This window comes from Oncorhynchus masou, chromosome 26, assembly GCF_036934945.1.
Source record: "Oncorhynchus masou masou isolate Uvic2021 chromosome 26, UVic_Omas_1.1, whole genome shotgun sequence".
Taxonomy (NCBI): Eukaryota; Metazoa; Chordata; class Actinopteri; order Salmoniformes; family Salmonidae; genus Oncorhynchus; species Oncorhynchus masou.
The window spans coordinates 8,984,617-9,005,301 of record NC_088237.1 but is presented as its reverse complement, the minus strand read 5'-3'; the positions used below and the strand labels follow the sequence as shown (position 1 = coordinate 9,005,301).

General features: G+C 45.5%; 1 protein-coding gene across 1 annotated transcript in view; it reads left to right on the top strand.

The window, feature by feature from the left end:
- The window catches only part of LOC135514737 (putative helicase mov-10-B.1), a 35,416-nt gene that overhangs the window by 7,702 nt on the left and 7,029 nt on the right, over positions 1–20,685 (top strand). Inside the window, exons 2-19 of the mRNA XM_064938291.1 lie at positions 680–779; positions 1,185–1,432; positions 1,776–1,872; positions 2,558–2,702; positions 5,180–5,435; positions 6,027–6,152; positions 6,261–6,423; positions 6,580–6,731; positions 7,390–7,563; positions 7,664–7,776; positions 12,348–12,544; positions 12,633–12,730; positions 14,049–14,146; positions 14,644–14,742; positions 14,902–15,010; positions 16,261–16,378; positions 16,598–16,789; positions 18,252–18,323. Of these exons, the coding sequence (XP_064794363.1) occupies positions 680–779; positions 1,185–1,432; positions 1,776–1,872; positions 2,558–2,702; positions 5,180–5,435; positions 6,027–6,152; positions 6,261–6,423; positions 6,580–6,731; positions 7,390–7,563; positions 7,664–7,776; positions 12,348–12,544; positions 12,633–12,730; positions 14,049–14,146; positions 14,644–14,742; positions 14,902–15,010; positions 16,261–16,378; positions 16,598–16,789; positions 18,252–18,323 (2,557 nt within the window). The remainder of the gene's footprint in view (positions 1–679; positions 780–1,184; positions 1,433–1,775; positions 1,873–2,557; positions 2,703–5,179; positions 5,436–6,026; positions 6,153–6,260; positions 6,424–6,579; positions 6,732–7,389; positions 7,564–7,663; positions 7,777–12,347; positions 12,545–12,632; positions 12,731–14,048; positions 14,147–14,643; positions 14,743–14,901; positions 15,011–16,260; positions 16,379–16,597; positions 16,790–18,251; positions 18,324–20,685) is intronic.

The window sequence follows — 20,685 nt, the reverse complement described above, 5'->3', positions numbered from 1 at the left end:
ACCGGGTTCTAGGGCATTATCACTTAATTATAGGCACTTACTATAGTATTATTTTATTTTTGTACCTCTTGAGATGTGAAAACATGTTTTTTTAATTCAAAGTTTTCTTGTTTTTCAGTCAACAAAGAAAACACAATTTACATTCACAGATGTGGCAGACATAAATAATAGAATAAAATGTAACAAACAACAAATTTGCAGTACAACTATCAGTGATCATGTTAGATATTTCCAGCTTTAGCTGAGGTAACGAGAACATAATTAGTTTTACAGCACTTTCCGTGTGTGTGTGTGTGTGTGTGTGTGTGTGTGTATAGACATATTTCCTTTATCACCAGATGCGCTCTGTCCAGTTTGAAATATAGTTGAGTAGTCGAGACCGAGTCTAACTAACTTGGATTGTCTCTTGCGGAGGTCACAATTGTTGACTTTCTTCCTCTTGAAAAGCTCAATCTGGTCAATCCACATTTTAAACGTAGGAGAGGAATCAGAAGCCCACATTAGGAGAAAACATTTGAAAAAACGTTTTTTTTTTCATGAAGTTAAATGTGCTCTTCACGAAAGAATGTTAAAACGAGTTGAACTCAACACTTCTCAAAAGGCACAGAATTGGTGACTTGTCTGAATGGATGGGAGGTGTTGATGAAGACTTCTGCATTTGAACCTCTCTCTCTTTTAGGGATGGAGTGAGAGACCCTAACTTCAGTTCGATCCTGTATGCGCTCAAGCTGTCCAATAATGCCAACGTCTACTCGGGAGTGGTGCACTTCAAACCAAAGGTAGGCCTACAACACTAGCCTGGTACGGACTTATATTATCATATGGCCCTAGCCTGGTAGCTTTGGGTAGGGTGTAGGTAGTGGGTTACTGTTGTGCTCCTAAAACAGCTCGCCAGTTGTGCGTGCATGTGTCCAAAGTCCTGGTTCATGATCGGCCCACACCCTCTCCAGCTCAGCTTTTACAACCAGTTGCAATCTAGCAATCGATACCAACCGCATTCTGGCGTGTGTGTTTCCGTATGTTACAAAGTCAACATTGTTAAAGCCAACCCCCCCCCCCCCCAAAAAGGAAGACTGAAATTTGTTTTCAAAATGACACTGCTCTGACAGCAGATATAGACATGGCACTAGACTAAAGAGACGGAGGGTTGAATTTGACCCCTGTGTGTGTGTGTTGGTCTGCAGGTGAGGGATTTCTTTCAGGACCAGTGGCAAGGAACCCGGGGAAAGGGGCGTGGCCGGAAGCAGCAGGGGGCATCTAGCTCTTTTCCTGTTCAGAATGGAGGCAAGGTGAATGGGGTGGGGCAGAAGAATGGGGCATGTGTGAGCGGGGTGTGTGTGTCGCCCTCATCTGACCCAGCCCAGACATCACACACCCCCAGGAGAGACTGGAGACTGGCCAATTACATCCTCAGGAAGTTCAAGTCTGACAGGTGATTGGTCCAGACATGGAGCTGTTTGTCTTTACCTTTATTCTTCTTTATTCTTATGGCTTCTACCCCCAAGCCATAAGACTCCTGAACATCTAGTCATCAGGTCCTTATCGATCCTTGGTGGCCCAATACCAAATGCCCTATGGACTGACAGGATGTGATGAGTATATGCAATATGGTTAAACATCCACCTAGCCTTTCAGTAAGCAAGTGAAGCTATTATCATATTGCTTACACCTTTCAAATCCTCTCCGATCTCGGCATGTGCATAGGGTCTAGGGGTCCATTTGGGATTGGGTCTCTGTAATGTGACTAACCTAACTCCTGACCCCTATCCCCTCAGAGCGGAGTTGATCTCTGACCGTGGCGGTGTACGCATCACTTCTGACCACCCTGTTGTAGACGGTCTGATCAAGTTCAGTCTGGAGAGTGAGACCGAGGTAAGACCAGACCTTGACCTTTAACCCTGACTCTAACTCTGACCCTAATGCTACTTTCATAACATCTTGTACATTCGTTAATACCAGCATACGACTAGGAAAACTCCACTTAAATACCCCTCCAACTGGTAATTACTAATAGGAAACTCGTCTATCATCTCTGAACTCTGACTCTTCCCACATGCTGAACTCTGAAGTCTGAAGTCACATACTAAGGAAAATACCTTGATAAACAGTATTTTGGGCAGTTAAATGCAACAACAAAACATAATTTATAATTTATTCATATTGTTTTAGAACACTAATTAGTTTGCCAACATAATAGCTGTACTTTTAGTTTATGGTTGATGCAGCTTGTTTGCCATATCAGCCAATCGCCACTCTCGACAGTTCAAAGCACGTGAGCGCACAGAACTCGTTTCTCCCAGTTTACAAGTAGTATTTTACGAGTTTCCCACTTGTTATGAAAACAGCATCTTCCTAGCATCATTTAAATTGGGGACACAGGGGAACGCCCAGCACCCAACACCAGAGTCTTTCCCCACAAAGCCCACGTGCAATTTATACAGGTGCGATTAATGGTCAGACGAGGCGCATGCAAATCTAAAGTGATAGCAGGTCGGGCGACAAGTAGCTGTTTTCTTTCAATGACTTTACAGGAGAAACTAACAAACTCCCCCCCCAGGTGTACGTAGTTCGTCTGTTCCTGGAGAACTCCTCCTCCAGTCCTCTCTTCTTCACCTACTACTCTGCTCTGCACCGGATGACCTGCTTCAACCTACAGGACAAGCAGAAAGTCACTCGCAAAAACCCTCTGCAGCTGGGACCAGGCAAGACACGTACACACACACACACAGGCAGGGCGGGATTAAGACAAACAATAGCCCAGGCCAATGAAGCGAAACACAGATTGTACAATATTAGGAGGCAATATATATAGCGTCTAGATCATAAGCTACAGTAGGCTAGCAAATACAATTTCCAGTGTCACACTTACTCACTAAAGGCTTCACCTTCGTCATTTGGTCATGGCCGACGTGCTTCTCTTGGCAATTGCCTAGCTCAAGATGAGCTACTTTGAAACGAGTGCTGCCGTTAGATGCTAATTGGTCCTACAGACAGATTTGTCTTCTCTTTTCAGCAGTAGCCATTTGCTTTCCAAACTGTTTTCCCCAAATTTGTATTTTGAAATCTGCAAAAGGCAAACCGACAGCTGCAACCAACCATAGAAATATAATCCATAGATGGCAGTTCAGATTAAAATCAGGACTGGCATCCATTGCTAATGCACCCATGAGTTTAACAGTCAAATTAAGGGCCAGGGTAAGAGGTTACAAAAGCCTTCTATGGATTATATATCTATGGCCACAACGCAACAAGCTGTACCCTATATCTGGTCAGCATTCACAAGGCCACAGGGCCAGACGGATTACCAGGACGTGTACTGCGAGAATGCTCTGACTAACTAGCAAGTGTCTTGACTGACATTTTCAACCTCTCCCTGTCCGAGTCTGTGGTACCAACATGTTTTAAGCAGACCACCACAGTGCCTGTGCCCAAGAACACTAAGGTAACCTGGCTAAATGACTACCGACATGTAGTACTCAAGTCTGTAGCCATGAAGTGCTTTGAAAGGCTGGTCATGGCTCACATCAACACCATCATCCCAGAAACCCTAAACCTACTCCGATTTGCATACCGCCCCATCAGATCCACAGATGATGTGGTCTCTTCAAGTTCCTTGGCGTCCACTTCACCAACAAACTAACATGGTCCATGCACACTAAGACAGTTATGAAGAGAGCACGACAAAACCTATTCCCCCCCTCAGGAGACTGAAAAGATTTGGCATGGGTCCTCAGATCCTCAAAAGGTTCTACAGCTGTACCATCGAGAGCATCCTGACTGGTTGCATCACTGCCTGGTGTGGCAACTGCTCAGCCTCCGACTGCAAGGCACTACAGAGGGTAGTAAGAACGGCCTAGTACATCACTGGGGCCAAGCTTCCTGCCATCCAGGACTTCTATACCAGGCGGTGTCAGAGGAAGGCCCTAAAAATTATCAGACTCCAGCCACCCTAGTCATAGACTGCTCTCTCTGCTACCGCACGGCAAGCGGTACCAGAACGCCAAGTCTAGGTCCAAGAGGCTTCTAAACAGCTTCTACCCCCAAGCCATAAGACTCCTGAACATCTAGTCAAATTGCTACCCAGACTATTTGCATAGTGAGCATTTCACTGTAGGTGTTGTATTCGGCGCATGTGACTAATAAGATTTGATTTGATTTGACTTGATTTGGCACACATGCTGCCTTCCAGACTGTAGGTATGCTGTTAACTGCCCAAGTAAAGGAAATACTTGAGTAAACAAGGACTATAAAGAGTATGTCATGGTGTGGGTTGCATTTTCCTGGCAGGGTTTAGGTCCACCTGTAGAATCTATGCCATGGTGCATTGAACCTGCTCTGATAGCTTCTGGTAGCTCGTGGTGGCACAACACCTTGTTTCCTTAATTTTGTCAGATACCTGAATGTGCTTGTGATAAAACCTATTCCACAAGACTTTTTTTGTATTATTGATCCTCTGTGGCTAAATTATGTTCTCTGGTGTATTTTGAACATTGCGAGTGGGATCCCGTGACATTTTTATTTGTTTTGCCTCTTGGGCCCCTTACGGGCTTGGGGCCAGCCCTTGTCACACAAAAGGTAAGTCACATTTATTTATTATGCAGATCATTTAAATATGTTAATGAATCGGTTACTTAACCAACTACCCATGTGGGCATCCTTCCTCCATCTGATGATTAGCAGAGTGGCAGCAGGCTATCTACACTCATTGAGAGTGGGCTCCTAAGTCTTCCTGTGGTATATATTAAATATATACTAACTACAGTATATAATATACACTGTATATAGGCACGCACACACGCTAAGTCTCCCGCAACAACCCTCTATAGCTAGCCCCAAACAAGACCCGCAGTCTCCCGCAACAACCCTCTACAGCTAGCACCAAACAAGCTCCAACCAGGCAAGAGTTGCACAGCCCAAATCACTCCCTCAGCCTTAATTTTGGCCCCAACCCTTCAATGTTTACAGTTCTGTAGGGTCTGGACAGGTGTAAGTGGTGGAGTTTCCACCATATTGCTAACACCTTACCGATCTACAGACATCAAAAGGTCTGGGCCAAAAGAATGGCCTAGGGAACCTGACGCATGCTGGTGCACACACACACACACACACACTCTCTTTCTATAATATGTTACTAAACCCCCTCCCTCTCGTCTCCCCCTTCCCTCTCTCTCTTCCCCAGGTGACCGGTATGAAGTGCAGCTCCAGTTCAAGTCCAGCCTCCTGGGTTTCTATCCAGCCACTCTGGTCTTTGAGTTTAAACCCTCCATCTCATCCTCCTCCTCTCCTGCCTTCCACCTGCTGCGGTTCATCGAGGCCCAGTATGTGACAGGGCTGGCCAGGGAGCTGGCCCCAACTGCGCCCTACAGACCTAGAGCTATCATCAGCGCTACAGATTATCTGCCTTACACTGTAGAAGACGGGGAGCCACCTGAGAGGTAGGTCTCACACACACACACACACACACACCTGGTAACACACACATTAAACAGGTCAACATTCATGAGGCCACAGGGCCAGATGGATTACCAGGACGTGTACTCCGAGCATGAGTGGACCAACTGGCAAGTGTCTTCACTGACATTTTCAACCTCTCCCTTACTGAGTCTGTAATACCTACATGTTCAAGCAGGCCACCATAGTCCCTGTGCCCAAGAACGCAAAGGTAACCTGCCTAAATGACTACCGCCCATAGCACTCAAGTTGGTAGCCATGAAGTGCTATGAAAGGCTGGTCATGGCTCACATCAACACCATCATCCCAGATACCCTGGACCCACTCAAATTCGCACACCACCCCAACAAATCCACAGATGTTGCAATTGCACTCCACACTGCCCTTTCACACCTGGACAAAAGGAACACCTATGAGAATGCTATTCATTGACTACAGCTCAGCGATCAACACCAGTCATGATTAATTGACTGTTCTCTCTGCTACCAAATAACTAACCCTGTCTCTCCATGGTTCACCCTGTTCTACCACTACCACTCTCCTCCTCTTCGCTCCTCCTTCTCTCTCCCCGTCAGTCTCTCAGCCAACAACCTGGCAGCCGTGGAGCGTCTCCAAGACTACAAGGTTCCAGGATATGTCAGAGATCTGATCAAGTTCCTCAAAGGACACGCCTCCTCCTCTCCTCTTTCACTGGATGCCCAGTGAGTGCCTCCTCTTCCTCCTCTGTAATCCTAGACCACCCTGCCAGTGTACAATATGGGTGCTGTGAAGGTCTCTTTCTTTCTCTCTCCCTTCCCCTCTTCCCCCAGGTCTATCCTAGAGTCAGGTCTGAGTAGAGAGAATTACTCTAAACGGTTCCAGCTGCTGCTGTATCTAGAGGAGCTACAGATGGAGGTGGACATTAAGAGATACAACAAGCCCAATACTCCCATGTTCCGAGACAAGGACAACAAGAAACTACTGGTGCTAGAGGTACACACACACACACGGTCAGAGACGAGACCAACAAGACACTAACGGTGCTGCAGGTCCGGACACACACACACACACAACACTAGGAACGTAGTTCATCCTCTACTAGATGGTGCAGGGTTTATCTCCAGTCCAGTATGTTGTGTGCTCTTGCAGGTACCAGGTGTGTCCGAGAGCCGTCCGTCTGTCCTACGGGGAGACGCCATCCTGGTGACGAGGCCAGGTGACTCTAAGGGGGGCTTGGTCAAATACCGTGGTTACGTCCACCGCGTGGAGCTGGACTCCGTCAAACTGGGATTTAGCAGCAAGTAAGGACATGATTGGAGGAGGCTGCTTCCTGAAGGGATCTTATAAGTCAATAGCTCGCTCTCTTCATGGTTACCATGGTTCTCTGGTTACATTCCGATTTTCGACTCTGTCTTCAAAAGTGTGCACTCGTATACTCCTCCTCAAGCATTGGATTAGTGAAAGCATGGCTGGAGGGAGTTTCAACCTTATTCAATATACCAGTTAACTTCTTTTAAACCAATGAGGTGGAGTGGACAAGTGTACACTGCTACTCTGACCTCTCACACTAAAAGGAATTGCTCAAACGTTTGTTACAGAATTGAGTCTGAATCTGCCATCCATTGGAAGTTGTTTTGGGATGTTGATTGTGGTGAAAACAAAGTCATCAGCGATTGGATTGTCTCTAACCAATATCAGTATCAAAGCCAATTACATACTAGGAAAACGCAGCTTCACCCACATGTTCTGGCACCGGCCCAACCCATTGGTTTCTGGAACCAATCAGACAGCCCCAATGTGTTTATGTTCAGGGAGGGGTCAAAAACAAACATCCGTGGGTGTGGCGTTGTGTTTGAACGGATTAAGGAGTCTGAATAGCCTGGCAAGTACACTTCGGGGGAGAAGGGTCGATAATCGTAATGTAGCCTCTGTCTCTCTATCCCCCCCACTTCCCTCCAGGTTTTTGTCCTCCTTCGTAGATGGTCTGAAGTTTGATGTGGAGTTCACGGTGAACCGTCTCATCACTAGGCTTCAGCAGAGAGCAACAGAGCTGGCTGACAGACACAACCTGGGGAATGTACTGTTCCCTTCTGGAGACCCAACTATCCAACCACCCAAAAAACAACCTCTCTTGTGAGCTCACACCACCCATCTGCCTGACCCACACTTCCTTTTTGACCTTTGACCAATGCATAACCCCCCCTCTCTATGTCCCTCTTCCCCCTCTCCCTAGGTTGTATGACAGGGCTCTAGAGCAGAACCCAGAACAGTACACAGCAGTCCAGAACATTGTAGCTGGATCCTCCCGACCAGCTCCTTACCTGGTGTTTGGGCCACCTGGGACAGGTAAAACACGTGTGTATGTGTGCTGAGTTAATATACAGTGCCTTCGGAAAGTATTCAGGCCCCCTGACTTTTTCTACATTTGATGTTACAGCCTTATACTAAAATGGATTAAATACGTCCTCAGCAATCTACACACAATACTCCATAATGACAAAGAGAAAACAGGTTTTTAGAATTTTTTGCAGATTTAATAAAAAACAAAAATGCCTTATTTACATGGGTATTCAGACCCTTTGCTATGATTTAGCTCAGGTGTATCCTGTTTCCATTGATCATCCTTGAGATGTTTCTACAACTTCGTTGGAGTCCACCTGTGGTAAATTGAATTGATTGGACATGATTTGGAAAGGCACACATCTGTCTATATAAGGTCCCACAGTTGACAGTGCATGTCAGAGCAAAAAAAAAGCCATGAGGACGAAGGAATTGTACGTAGACTCCGAGACAGGATTATGTTGAGGCACAGAACTGGGGGAGGGTACCAAAACAATTCCCCAAGAACACAGTGTCCTCCATCATTCTTAAATGGAAGAAGTTTGGAACCACCAAGTCTCCTAGACCTGGCCCCCTGGCCAAACTGAGCAATCAAGGGAGAAGGGCCTTGGTCAGGGAGGTGATGCTAACAGAGCTCGAGAGTTCCTGTGTGGAGACGGGAGAACCTTACAGAAAGACAACCATCTCTGCGACACTCCACCATTCAGGCCTTTATGGTAGAGTGACCAGACGGAAGCCACTCCTCAGTAAAAGGCACAATGACAGCCCACTTGGAGTTTGCCAAAAGGCACCTAAATACGCTGACCATGAGAAACAAGATTATCTTGTCTGATTAAACCAAGATTTAACTCTTTGGCCTGAATGCCAAATGTCACATCTGGATGAAACCTGGCACCATCCTTACGGTGAAGCATGGTGGTGGCAGCGTCATGCTGTGGGGATTTTTTTCAGAGGCAGGGACTTGGAGACTAGTCAGGATCGAGGCAAAGTACAGAGAGATCCTTGACGAAAACCTGCTCCAGAGCGCTCAGGATATTAGACTGGGGTGAAGGTTCACCTTCCAAAAAGGACCAACAACCCTAAGCACACAGCCAATACAATGCATGAGTGGCTTCGGGACTTGTCTCTGAATATCCTTGAGTGGCTCGACCAGAGCCCGGACTTGAGCATGATCGAACATCTCTGGAGAGAGCTGACAATACCTGTACCGCAATGCTCCCCATCCAACCTGACTGAGATTGAGAGGCTCTGCAGAGAAGAATGGGGAAAAACTCCAAATACAGGTGTGTAAAACTTGTAGTGTCATAGCCAAGCAGACTCAAGGCTGTAATCACTACCAAAGATGAGTCAACAAAGTACTTATTAAAGGTTCTGAATACTTCTGTAAATGTGATATTTCAGTTTTTTTCTTTTTAATAAATGAGCAATTTAGAAAAACCTGTTTTTGCCTTGCCATTATGGGGTATTGTGTTTTTTAATTTATTTTATTTATCCGTTATTTTACCAGGTAAGTTGACTGAGAACACGTTCTCATTTACAGCAACGACCTGGGGAATAGTTACAGGGGAGAGGAGGGGGATGAATGAGCCAATTGTAAACTGTGTGTAGATTGATGAGGAAAAAACAATTTCATCAATTTTAGAATAAGGTCAAGGGGTCTGAATACTTTCCGAAGGCAGTGTGTGTGTGTGTGTGTTAACCAACTCCGTTGAAGTTGTATTAGTCGTATGTTCAAGACACACATGGTACTGTATATACATCGTACAACAAAATGATTACTTGCAGGTTCCTTCTAGAATATGCAAAATAATTAGAAATAATAAAATATAATAATATGAACATAAAGTCTGTAGAATAGAATAATACATTTTAGCATAAGGCTAACACAGGAAGGCACAATTTATTGTCCAATATTTACATGTATATTGGGGAAAGGGAGGATGGTGGGCAAGTATATAAATAGAGCAGTATAATGTGTGTGTGTGTGTGTGTGTGTGTGTGTGTGTGTAGAATGAATGTATATGTGTGTGTGCTAAGGTGTGGAGAATCCGAACAGGTGGTCAGTCCAGTTCAAGTGTTCAGCAGTCTGATGGCTGCTGACGGTAAGGAAGAGAGCAGCTCGTGGCTGGGTGTGTGTGTGGGGTCTGATGCTGCGTGCCTTCCTCAAGCACAGTCTTGCATAGATGTCCTGGATGGGTGGGAGCACGGTCCCAGTGATGTACTGGGCTGTCTTCACCACCCGCTGGAGGGCCTTGTGGATGGAGCAATTCTTGTACCAGGCCATGATGCAACCAGTCTGCCTCCTTAGGAATTAGAGATGCTGTTGGCGCCCTCTTGACAAGAGTGGTGGTGTTGTCCATGACAAGACCTCTGAACTTAAAACATGTGACTCTCTCTACTGCAGTCCAATTGATGTGGATCGGGGAATGTTCCCTATGCTTCCTGAATTCAACAATCAATTCCTTTGTTTTGCTGACATAGAGGGAGAGGTTGTTGTCATGACATCACCATGGCAGTTCACTTACCACCTCCTATAGGCTGACTCGTCGTTGTTTTTGGATATCAGGCCTACAACCGTGATGTCGTCAGCAAACTTGATGATAGAGATGGTGTCGTGCAAAGCCACTCAGTCGTGAGTGAACAGGGAGTACAGTAGAGGACTGAGGGCACACCCATGGGCAGGGCCCCTGGGTTCAGAGTCAGTGTGGAGGAGGTGTTGTTGCCAATCCTCACAGCCTGTGTTCTGTCCGTCAGGAAGTCCAGGATCCAGTTGCAGAAATTGGTGTCCAGACCCAGGGCTCTGAGCTTGGGGGGGGAACAATAGTGTTGAATGCTGAACTGTATTCAATGAACAGCATTCTCACAATGATGTTCCTCTGGTCCAGATGTGTTACGGCCATGTGAATAGCGATGGAAATGGCACGTTCTGTGGAGGTCCTCCAGCTGGTCAGCACACACTCTGGCGATACTACCAGAGACGCCATCTGGGCCGGCTGCTTTGTGAGGATTCACTGTCTAATAGTTTTCCTCGTGTCAGCCTCAGAGACCGAAAGCACCTGGTCGTCCAGAGCAACGAGAGTCTTCATGGATGGCTCTGTGTTGTCTGCCTCGAAGCGAGCATAGAATGTGTTAAGCTCGTGTGGGAGGGAGGCTTCAATGCCTAGCTGGATTTTTCTTTGTAGTCTGTAGTCCTTGCCACATGAGACGCGAGTCTGCGTTGTCGGAAATCAATTCAAGTTTAAGTCTGTATTGTCTTTTTGCATCATCAATGGATTTTCAGAGCTCGTACCTGCTTGCCTTGTGCGCGTCGCATGCCATCTCATCAGGGTTCATTCTACTGACATTCAATGCTGCAGTACAGGCTCTCAGCATTGTACAGATATCGCCATTCATCCATTCATCCAGGCCTTTTGGTTGGGGTAAATGCAAAAATAGCCATTAAAAAAAAAAGCTAAGTCGAGCAGGAACCGGCAAAACGTGCGCCCTCCTCAGCATCACCATCTTTTATACTGAACAAAAATCTAAACGTAACACATAGTTTGTCCCATGTTTCATGAGCTGAAATAAAAGATCCTAAAAATGTTCCATATGCACAAAAAGCGTATTTCTCTCAAATTTTGTGCATAAATTTGTTTACATCCCTGTTAGTGAGCATTTCTCCTTTGCCAAGATAATCAGTCCACCTGACAGGTGTAGCATATCAAGAAGCTGATTGAACAACGTGATCCTTATACAGGTGCACCTTGTGCTGAGGACAATAAAAGGCCACTTTAAAATATGCAGTTTTGTCACACAGTACAAAGCCACAGATGTCTCAAGTTTTGAGGGAGTATACAATTGGCATGCTGACTGCAGGAATGTACACCAGAGCTGTTGCCAGATAATTGAATGTTCATTTCTTTCCCATAAGCCACAAGTCATTTTAGAGAATTTGCCACTACGTCCAACTGGCCTCACAACCGCAGATCACGTGTAACCACGCCAACCCAGGGCCTCCACATCCAGCTTCTTCACCTGCAGGGAGGTGTTGAGGAGCATTTCTCTGTAATAAAGCCCTTTTGTGGGGAAAAACTAATTCTGATTGGCTGGGCCTGGTTCCCCAGTTGGTGGGCCTATGCCCACCCGTGGCTCCCAGGCCCACGCATGCCCCTGCCCAGTCATGTGAAATCCATAGATTAGGACCTAAGGAATTTATATCAATTGACTGATTTTCCTTCAATGAACTGTAACTCAGTAAAATCTTTGAAATGGTTTCATGTTGCATTTTATATTTTTGTTCAGTGTATTTTATTTTTGCCTTGTGGTTAGTGTCTGCCCTAAGATTGAAAGGTTGGGTGTTTGATCCCCGACCGAGTCATACCAAAGACTGTAAAAATGGGACCCGATCCGTCTCTGCTTGGCCTTCAGCATTAAGGACAGAATAAGGAGATAGCTAGACTATTGCAGGGGCTTGCTTCCTTTCCAGGGGGTGTAATTGTACATCAAGCTGCCTCGCGCTACAGAAACAGGAGATGGTCTCATGCCTTATGAGCAGTTCCGACTTACTTACTAACGCTGTGTGTGTTTGTTCCCCCCAGGTAAGACTGTGACAGTGGTTGAAGCCATCAAACAGGTGCTGAAGACACAGAGTCACACCCACATCCTGGCGTGCGCTCCGTCCAATAGCGCGGCAGACCTGCTGGCTCTGAAGCTTCTAGAACACCTGGAACACAGGAAGCTGTTCCGGATGTACGCCGCATCCCGTAACCCTGAAGATGTGCCCAATGATATACGGGTGTGTGTGAGTGAGTGTGTACATCAGTGTGAGGTTTGTATTTTGTGTGTGTGTAACACCTCTCTCGTGTGTGTGTGTTTCTCTTCAGGACTGCTGTAACCTGGGTCAGGATTGCTTTGTGTTTCCCTGTAAAGAGGAACTGATGAAGTACAGCATCGTGGTCACCACCCTAATCACTGCCGGACGGTAAGGATAGCCGCTAGTTGCTAACACTGGAGATCCCCATAGGAAAATGCTACACTAGGGTAACGCATGATCATAATCACCACTCTAGCTCCATGCAGGACAGTAAGGATATTCACTAGCCGTTAACACCTGAGTTCCCCATAGACCAGTGGTAACCAACCTTTTCAAGATCACTTTCGCAGTCAGAAAGCAAGCCCAGATCTGCTGTTCAGATTTGATTTTTAAACATGACTTAAATATTCAACATTAACCTAATAAAAACAGTTCTGTAGGAATGAGCCTAATACATTATCACAGCATATTGGCTATATGCCTGGCCTGCCAATATTGTTCTTCTCAGACCATATTATATTTCAAAACTCGAGCTTTGATGACAAAATAGATCAGTTGTTGTATCAGTTGCGAGGCCTAGCTGAGTATAAATTGAAATAATTTGCTTTTTTATTTTACTTGACTGATGGTACCTGCATCTGATGGTCAGTTTCAGCAGAGGAAAGGAGAGAGCAGCAGACCGTCTACCTCTCACTGTCCCTGTCCTTTCCTCCGGTGAGACTGACCAGAGAGAGGGGGGGACACAGTCTTCCACCTGATGGCACCGCAAATGTTTCTGCCTCGTACAAATTTATGTTCCTATGACCAGAAAAAGTGAATATTCCTTGATATTAAAATAGACACAACGAGCTGCTAATTATACAAATGCAGGCCTATCGCTACATCTTAGCTAATAATGAATTGCAGCTGTAGCATGAGGGGAAGTAGGGACAAGCGCATTTACTGTTTTGTAACTGTTGAATAAAAACATTTGCTGAATTAAAAACTTAAACAGTATCTCACTGAAGCTCTGTGCTCTATTATCAAATCTCACGTAGGCTCGTACCAGATTTTGCTGTGGGGTCGTGGAAGTTGTACTAGGCACAGTGATTTGAGCTATCCGACTGGCCAGCACAGTAGACGCACTTGATTTAGCCATAGCTCCAGGTCCACCCGGTAGGCGGAGTTTGTCCCTTCAGGCAAATTAAATGGTTTACGTGAGAACACTTTACCTACCCGGCACGCATGGCTCCTGAATCAAGTGCACCTACTGCCAAAAGCGCAAGATGAATTAAAAAAGGAAAAATAGGACAGCAAGTCTTTATAGTTGACTTTTCTACAGAAAGGTGTGTTGATCGACTAGGAGTGCCTTGAAGATGCCAGTCAATTGTCAACGACCGGTATGTGGCCACTGCCATAGAGAGATGCTAATACTAGGAATCCCCATAGCGAGACACTAATGCTAAGCTAACTTTTGTCCTCTCTGTCTCGTGTATGTGTTCTCCAGGTTGGTGACAGGTGGTGTTCCTCCAGGTCATTTCAGTCACGTGTTTGTTGACGAGGCGGGACACGCCGTTGAAACGGAGACCATCATATCACTGGCTGGTGAGAGAGGGATGGATGAGGGGGGAGGGGGCTTAATGCTGATTGGCTGAAAGCCGTGGTATTTTAGACCGTATAACACAGGTATTACAACACATTTATTTTTACTGCTGTAATTAAGTTGGTAACCAGTTTAAAATAGCGATAAGGCACCTCAGGGTCATGTGATATATATGGCCAATATACCACGGCCAATATACCACGGCCAATATACCACGGCCAATATACCACAGCCAATATACCACGGCCAATATACCACGGCTAATGGCTGTGTCCAGGCACTTGGCGTTGTGTTGTGCTTAAGATAAGCCCTTAGCCATGGCATATTGGCCAAATACCCCACCCCCTATTGCCTTATTGCGTCATGGGTAAATTGTGACTGACTGATCTACAAATAATCATTTATCTATTTACGAAGGAAGGTGATTTGAAGATCAGGCAGCCACCTGCACTGTCGGCTGCAATGTTAAACAAGCCCAATAATTTGTGTGTGTGTGTAGGGCTGCTCCAACCAAAGACGGGTCAGGTGGTTCTAGCTGGAGACCCTAAACAGCTGGGACCCATCCTCAGGTCTCCTCTGGCTCTGAAACACGGCATGGGTCAGTTCCTCTTCTTTTCACTCCTTCTTCCTCTACTTTCTCCAAATTCTTTGTCCTCTTATTCCTCTCCCTACTCCTTGAAAATCCTTTGACATAGAAGAGATTGTAGAAGCCGCTATGATTCTGAGGACTCACTCTCTCTCCCTATTTATCTCTTAGGTGTGTCTCTGTTGGAGAGGCTGATGAAGGATGTGTCTCTGTATCAGAAGGAGGAGGAGAATGGAGTGTTCAACAACTGCTACGTCACCAAACTACTGAGAAACTACAGGTATGTAAGCTCTCCTGATCAGGCTGGTTTAATGAGGCCAGCACAAGCACTTTGGGAGAAAAGGACAAGCGTTGACACTAGGGATGCAAATTTTGGTCCATTTTGCTGCCGACTAACCGACCCTGATTAACCGGTCAACAAACTGTTACATTTTTAACAGTAAAATGACGTGACCAACCGAAAATGCTATGTATGCATACAAGAAACTGACATTTTTCATAAAGAGCTTAATGGAAACATGCAATAATATAGCAATAAAACGTCATTTTCAAACATTTTGCCAAAATTGAATTCGGGGGGGAAAAGACCATTCTAAACAGCACACCTAATGCGAGCGGTGCCATATGTGACAGAGATGACAATCTCCTTTAGAAACATATCTAATAGCAACAAATAGGATGTGTTGCTGATATGTGTAGGATTGTGCCTTTTGGCTTCTGGCTTCTGGACAATGAAAGAAAGTTCATATGAAAACCAATAGCGTACCACTGTATGAGTCATAATACCCATAAAACCTAGCAAGGAAATGGTTCCAATAGTTTTTCCAACGTTCATTTTTCCCCATAGGGGATTTTAGAAACACTTAACATCAGGGCTGCGTTTGGTGAAGGCTTACCCTGGCGTGACGTTTTGGTAACCATGTAAATCTCTCTAGGACAAGGTGACTTCTCAATATATTCGCTTATTTTACCCCTCCCCCCCCAAAAAAATTAAACAGTAATTATCTGCTAATGTGGCCATCATAAAGAACTCCCAATGCCATGATGATCTGGACAAGAATGCCAAGAGGCAAAAGTAAGACTCTCTCGACTAACTATCTCATGTTATAGCCTATGCACTCGAATGGCGAATGGGAAGCAAGTTTTAATAATGAGTTGAGATTGAGAAATAACTTACTTTCTTTTCTCAATAATCGTGGCCGTCACAGTTTTTAATCACGCGAACGCTTTGAGAATTGTTATTTGTTGCGCAATGGAACGTTTCACTCCAGTACAAGCAGTTTGAGGAGCTGCTGTCTGACAGGTGATGGGCTATCTATTCCGCTCCTCAAACTAGGTTTTGTATGCTGTGTGCGTGAGAAATAACATACATGACGACTTAACGAAAATACACACACTGCAATTTAGTAACACAAAAGTATGCCAATTAACCTATAGACCGATAAGCATGACCAGTAAAATAGATTTTTTGTTAACCGTTAGCATCCCTAATTGAAACTGTTTCCTTTCATTATCTCCCTCCCTCTCCAGGTCTCATCCCTCTATCCTGAAGGTGCCTAACGGGTTGTTCTATGAGGAGGAGCTACAGGTGTTTGCTAACGAGATGATCCGGAACTCCTACTGCACCTGGGAATACTTGCCTCAGAAGGTACACAGGCAAACACATGTTCTCTGAGGTCTCAGCGTAAATCCCAACACCATTTAAACCAACATGGAGCACCATCGAGGACCACCTTGGAAATTTGTGTTTTAATTCATGCTTACATGTGTCATCCTCTGGGACGAAATGCACATCTTGTGGGCCAAAAAAAGACTTGATTCAATGAATTTAATCTTAATAGCCTGCTAAGCATTGGTTTACCTCCAGAATTTCCCGGTGGTGTTCCATGGTGTAGCTGGTCGTGATGAGCGGGAGGCTACCAGTCCGTCTTTCTTTAACGTGGCGGAGATCGAGGTGCTGATGGATTACCTCAAGAAGTTGCTGCAGGGGCAGGGCAAGAGGGGCCTCGCCACAATCGCACCCAAAGACATCGGTATCATCGCCCCCTATAGAAAACAGGTGGGACTACACCCTATAGAATATAATATACTGAACAGAAATATAAACACAACATGCAACAATTTCAAAGATTTTACTGAGTTACGGTTCATAAAAGGAAATCAGTCAATTTAAATCAATTCTTTAGGCCCTAATCTATGGATTTCACAGGACTGAATACATATATGCATCTGTTGGTCACAGATGTCTTAGAAATAAGTTAGGGGTGTGGTTCAGAAAAATAGTCCGTATCTGGTGTGACCACCATTTGCCTTATGCAGCGTGACACATCTCTGTCGCATAGAGATGATAGAGGTGATCAGGCTGTTGATTGTGGAATGTTATCCCACTCCTCAATGGCTGTGCGAAGTTGCTGGATATTGGTGGGAATTGGAATACTCGGTCATACGTCGATCCAGAGCATCCCAAACATGCTCAATGGGTGTCATGTCTGGTGAGTATGAAGGCCATGGAAGTACTGGGACATTTTCAGCTTCCGGGGATTGTGTACAGATCCTTGCAACATGGGGCCGTGCATTATCATGCTGAAACACGAGGTGATGGTGGTGGATGAATGGCACGACAATGGTCCTCAGGATCTCGTCACGGTATTTCTGTGCATTCAAATTGCCAATTGTGTTCGTTGTCCGTAGCTTATGAATGCCTGTACCATGATCCTACAATGGGGTACTCAGTTCACAATGTTGACATCAGCAAACCGCTCCCCCACACGACTCAAAGTTGTGCACAAAATTTGCGGAAATACTATTTTTGTGCGTATGGAAGATTTTCACAATCTTTTATTTCAGCTCATGAAACATGGGACCATGACTTGTTGTGTTTATATTTTTGTTCAGTGTATATATAACTCATACCATATATAATATATACAACCCTAACTCTATAGAGGGCCTGGCACACACTTAAGATAAAATATATAGAGTATAACTCATAAAGCTATAATAGGAGTTGTAGAAATGTGAGTTGTAGATCTGTCATTCTCATTGAAACCCAGTCTAAGAAGCGGTAGATCAGTACTTTGTGTGCTATTTTATGCTTCCTGTTCTTACGTTTTGTTTTTGTGTCTCGTACTTCCAGTTTTGTACACCAGCTTTAAAAGCTATTTTTGGATATGGAAAATATATTTCACAGCGGTTTAGATGGTACAATGATTCTCTGCTCAATGACTGCTTGTTTTGTGACATAAATTGAAATTACGCACACTATTAGAATTTTAGCAACCAGGAAATGGTGGAGTAATTTCTTCATAGTGCACCTTTTACCATACAGGCCCACTGGGCTGCATCTTTCAAAACGCATTGGAGGAGGCGGTGCAAGGAAGGGACCTCCGATCCTCTCCTCCAATGTGTTTTGAGTGGAATTGAGGAAATAAGGATAGAGGTAAAAAGGATTTGACGGCTACAGAGGCAGCAGTTGTAAAGCCCTGCCGTAGCTCATATAGAATGTTTGTTTCTGTGTGAAGGTGGAGAAGATCCGTAAAGCCTTGAAGACGCTGGAGAAAGACTTCAAATCGACCGGCATCAAAGACCTGAAGGTATGGAGACATTACTAAATCAATCTCTCTTTCTTTCTCTGTCTCTCTCTCTGGGCAATTCCACGGTAAGTGATGCCAAACAAAAACCAATGATTGCAAAGTTAAGCAAACCACATTGACTTGAAAAACAGTGCAGACGCTAAGTTTGGTAAAAGAATGACGGCACCAACAGCCAAACCGTCATTCTGTTTTTCAAGTAAATGTGTATCTGTAATATGTTCTGTGGAAATTGTTAAATGTGGTCCTTGTGCAAAAATATGTATGGTTTGTTTCCCTTTTGCAATCATTGTTTTTTGGTTTAATATACATTTTGATATACACACAAACTCTGTGGAATTGTCCCAATCTCTTTCTCTCTCTGTCTCTCTCTCCTCCCTACTGAATCTGTCACTCTGTTATCGTTAACTCTTTACATTTGTGGTAATAGGCCTATATTGAAATGGTTCAAACAGAATAAATATGAGAAGAATATGCATACCCCCCCACCAGGTTTCTGATCACTACTTTGTTTCCTTTTCTCTCCCCCTCTCCGCCAACCCTACCCACTCAGCCCCTGCCCAGATGCTCATGCACTGTCGCTCTCTCGCTCTCCCACACTGCTCTCTCCTCTTCTCCCTTTTGCTAAATCTCCCTCCTGTTTCCTGATTCTGCCTCTTCGACCCTACTCTCCTCTTTCCACTCCCTATGACAGTCCCCTTTCCTCCTGTCCGGCTCGACCCTCTCCTCCTGCTCCATGGCTGAGTGACTGATTGCATGCTTACAGAACAGGAGGAAAACTAAACTTCCAGAGGACCTATCATCCTTTCACTCCCTCTATACCTTCTCTCCTCTGTATCAGCGGCTAAAGCCACTTTCTAAAACTGAATTTCAAGCTTCTGCCTATAACCCTAGGAAACTCGGTTCCACCTTCTCCTCCCCCCTTAATCCTACACCCCCTCTCTGTGGACCACTTTGTCAACCACTTTGAAAATAAGCTTTACGACATCTGCCCAGTCTAGTGAGGTACAACCTTTCCAGTCGACCCCATCTCTGGAGACCTCACTTCCCTCATCAACTCATCCCTTAACAATTGGCTGCGTCCCATCTGACTCTTTCGCTATCTCTATAAGAACGATGTTCTTGACCCGACCCAAGTCAGGCTTCAAGACGGGTCACTCAACCGAGGTTGCTCTCCTCTGTCACAGAGGCTCGCCGCACTGCCAAAGCGGACTCTCTCTCCTTGGTTCTCATCCTTCTAGATCTGCTGCCTTAGACACCGTGAACCATCAGATTCTCCTCTCCACCCTCTGCACACCCTTGGATTGCATCCTACCTGGCAGGCCGCTCCTACCAGGTGATGTGTAGAGAATCTGTGTCTGTACCACGTACTATCACTACTGGTGTCCCCCAGAGCTCAGTTCTTGGCCCTCTCCTCTTCTCTCTATACACCAAGTCACTTGGCTCCATCATATCCTCACATGGTCTCTCCTATCATTGCTATGCAGATGACACTCATATTCCCCCCCTTCTGACACCGAGGTGGCCACATGCATCTCTGCATGCCTGGCAGATACAGTATCTCAGCTTGAATGTCTGCCCAACACCTCAAGCTCCACCTCGACAAGACTGAGTTGCTCTTCCTCCCGAGGAAAGGCCTCCCCACTCTACGACCTCTAAATCACAGTTGACAACTCCAGTGTCCCCCTCCTAGAGTGCAAAGAAACTTGGCATGACCCTGGACTATTCCCTGTCGTTCTCTGCAAACATCACAACAGTGACTCGCTCCTCCAGGTTCATGCTTCACAACATCCATAGAGTACGACCCCACCTCACACTGGATATGACGCAGGTCCTAATCCAGTCATCCCCTGTCTGGACTACTGCAACTCAGTCTTTGCTGAGCTCCCCGCTTGTGCCATCAAACCTTCCCAAGTTTACCCCGCTCCTCCGCACACTCCACTGGCTTCCAGTCAAAGCTCTACAGAGCAGCAAGAGGACTGCCCCTCCCTACCTTCAGGCTATGCTCAAACCCTACACCTCAACCCGAGTACTCCGTTCTGCCACCTCTGGTCTCTTGCCCTCCCACCCCTACAGGAGGGCCGCTCCCGCTCAGCCCAGTCAAGCTCTTCTCTGTTCTGGCACCCCAATGGTGGAACCAGTTTCTCCTTGAAGCTAGGACAGAGTCCCTGCCCATCTTCTGAAAACATCTGAAACCCTACCCCTCCAAAGAGTATCTTAAATAACAGTACTCCTCCCGCCTCCCCCTACCCTAACTCTCGCACTTTACATTTTTTCCCCCTTTACAAGCTCTGACTTTGCCGACTGTTACTTTTAGGAAAAATTGACTTGCTATGACTTTTTTTTTTTTTTAATGACAAGGGTT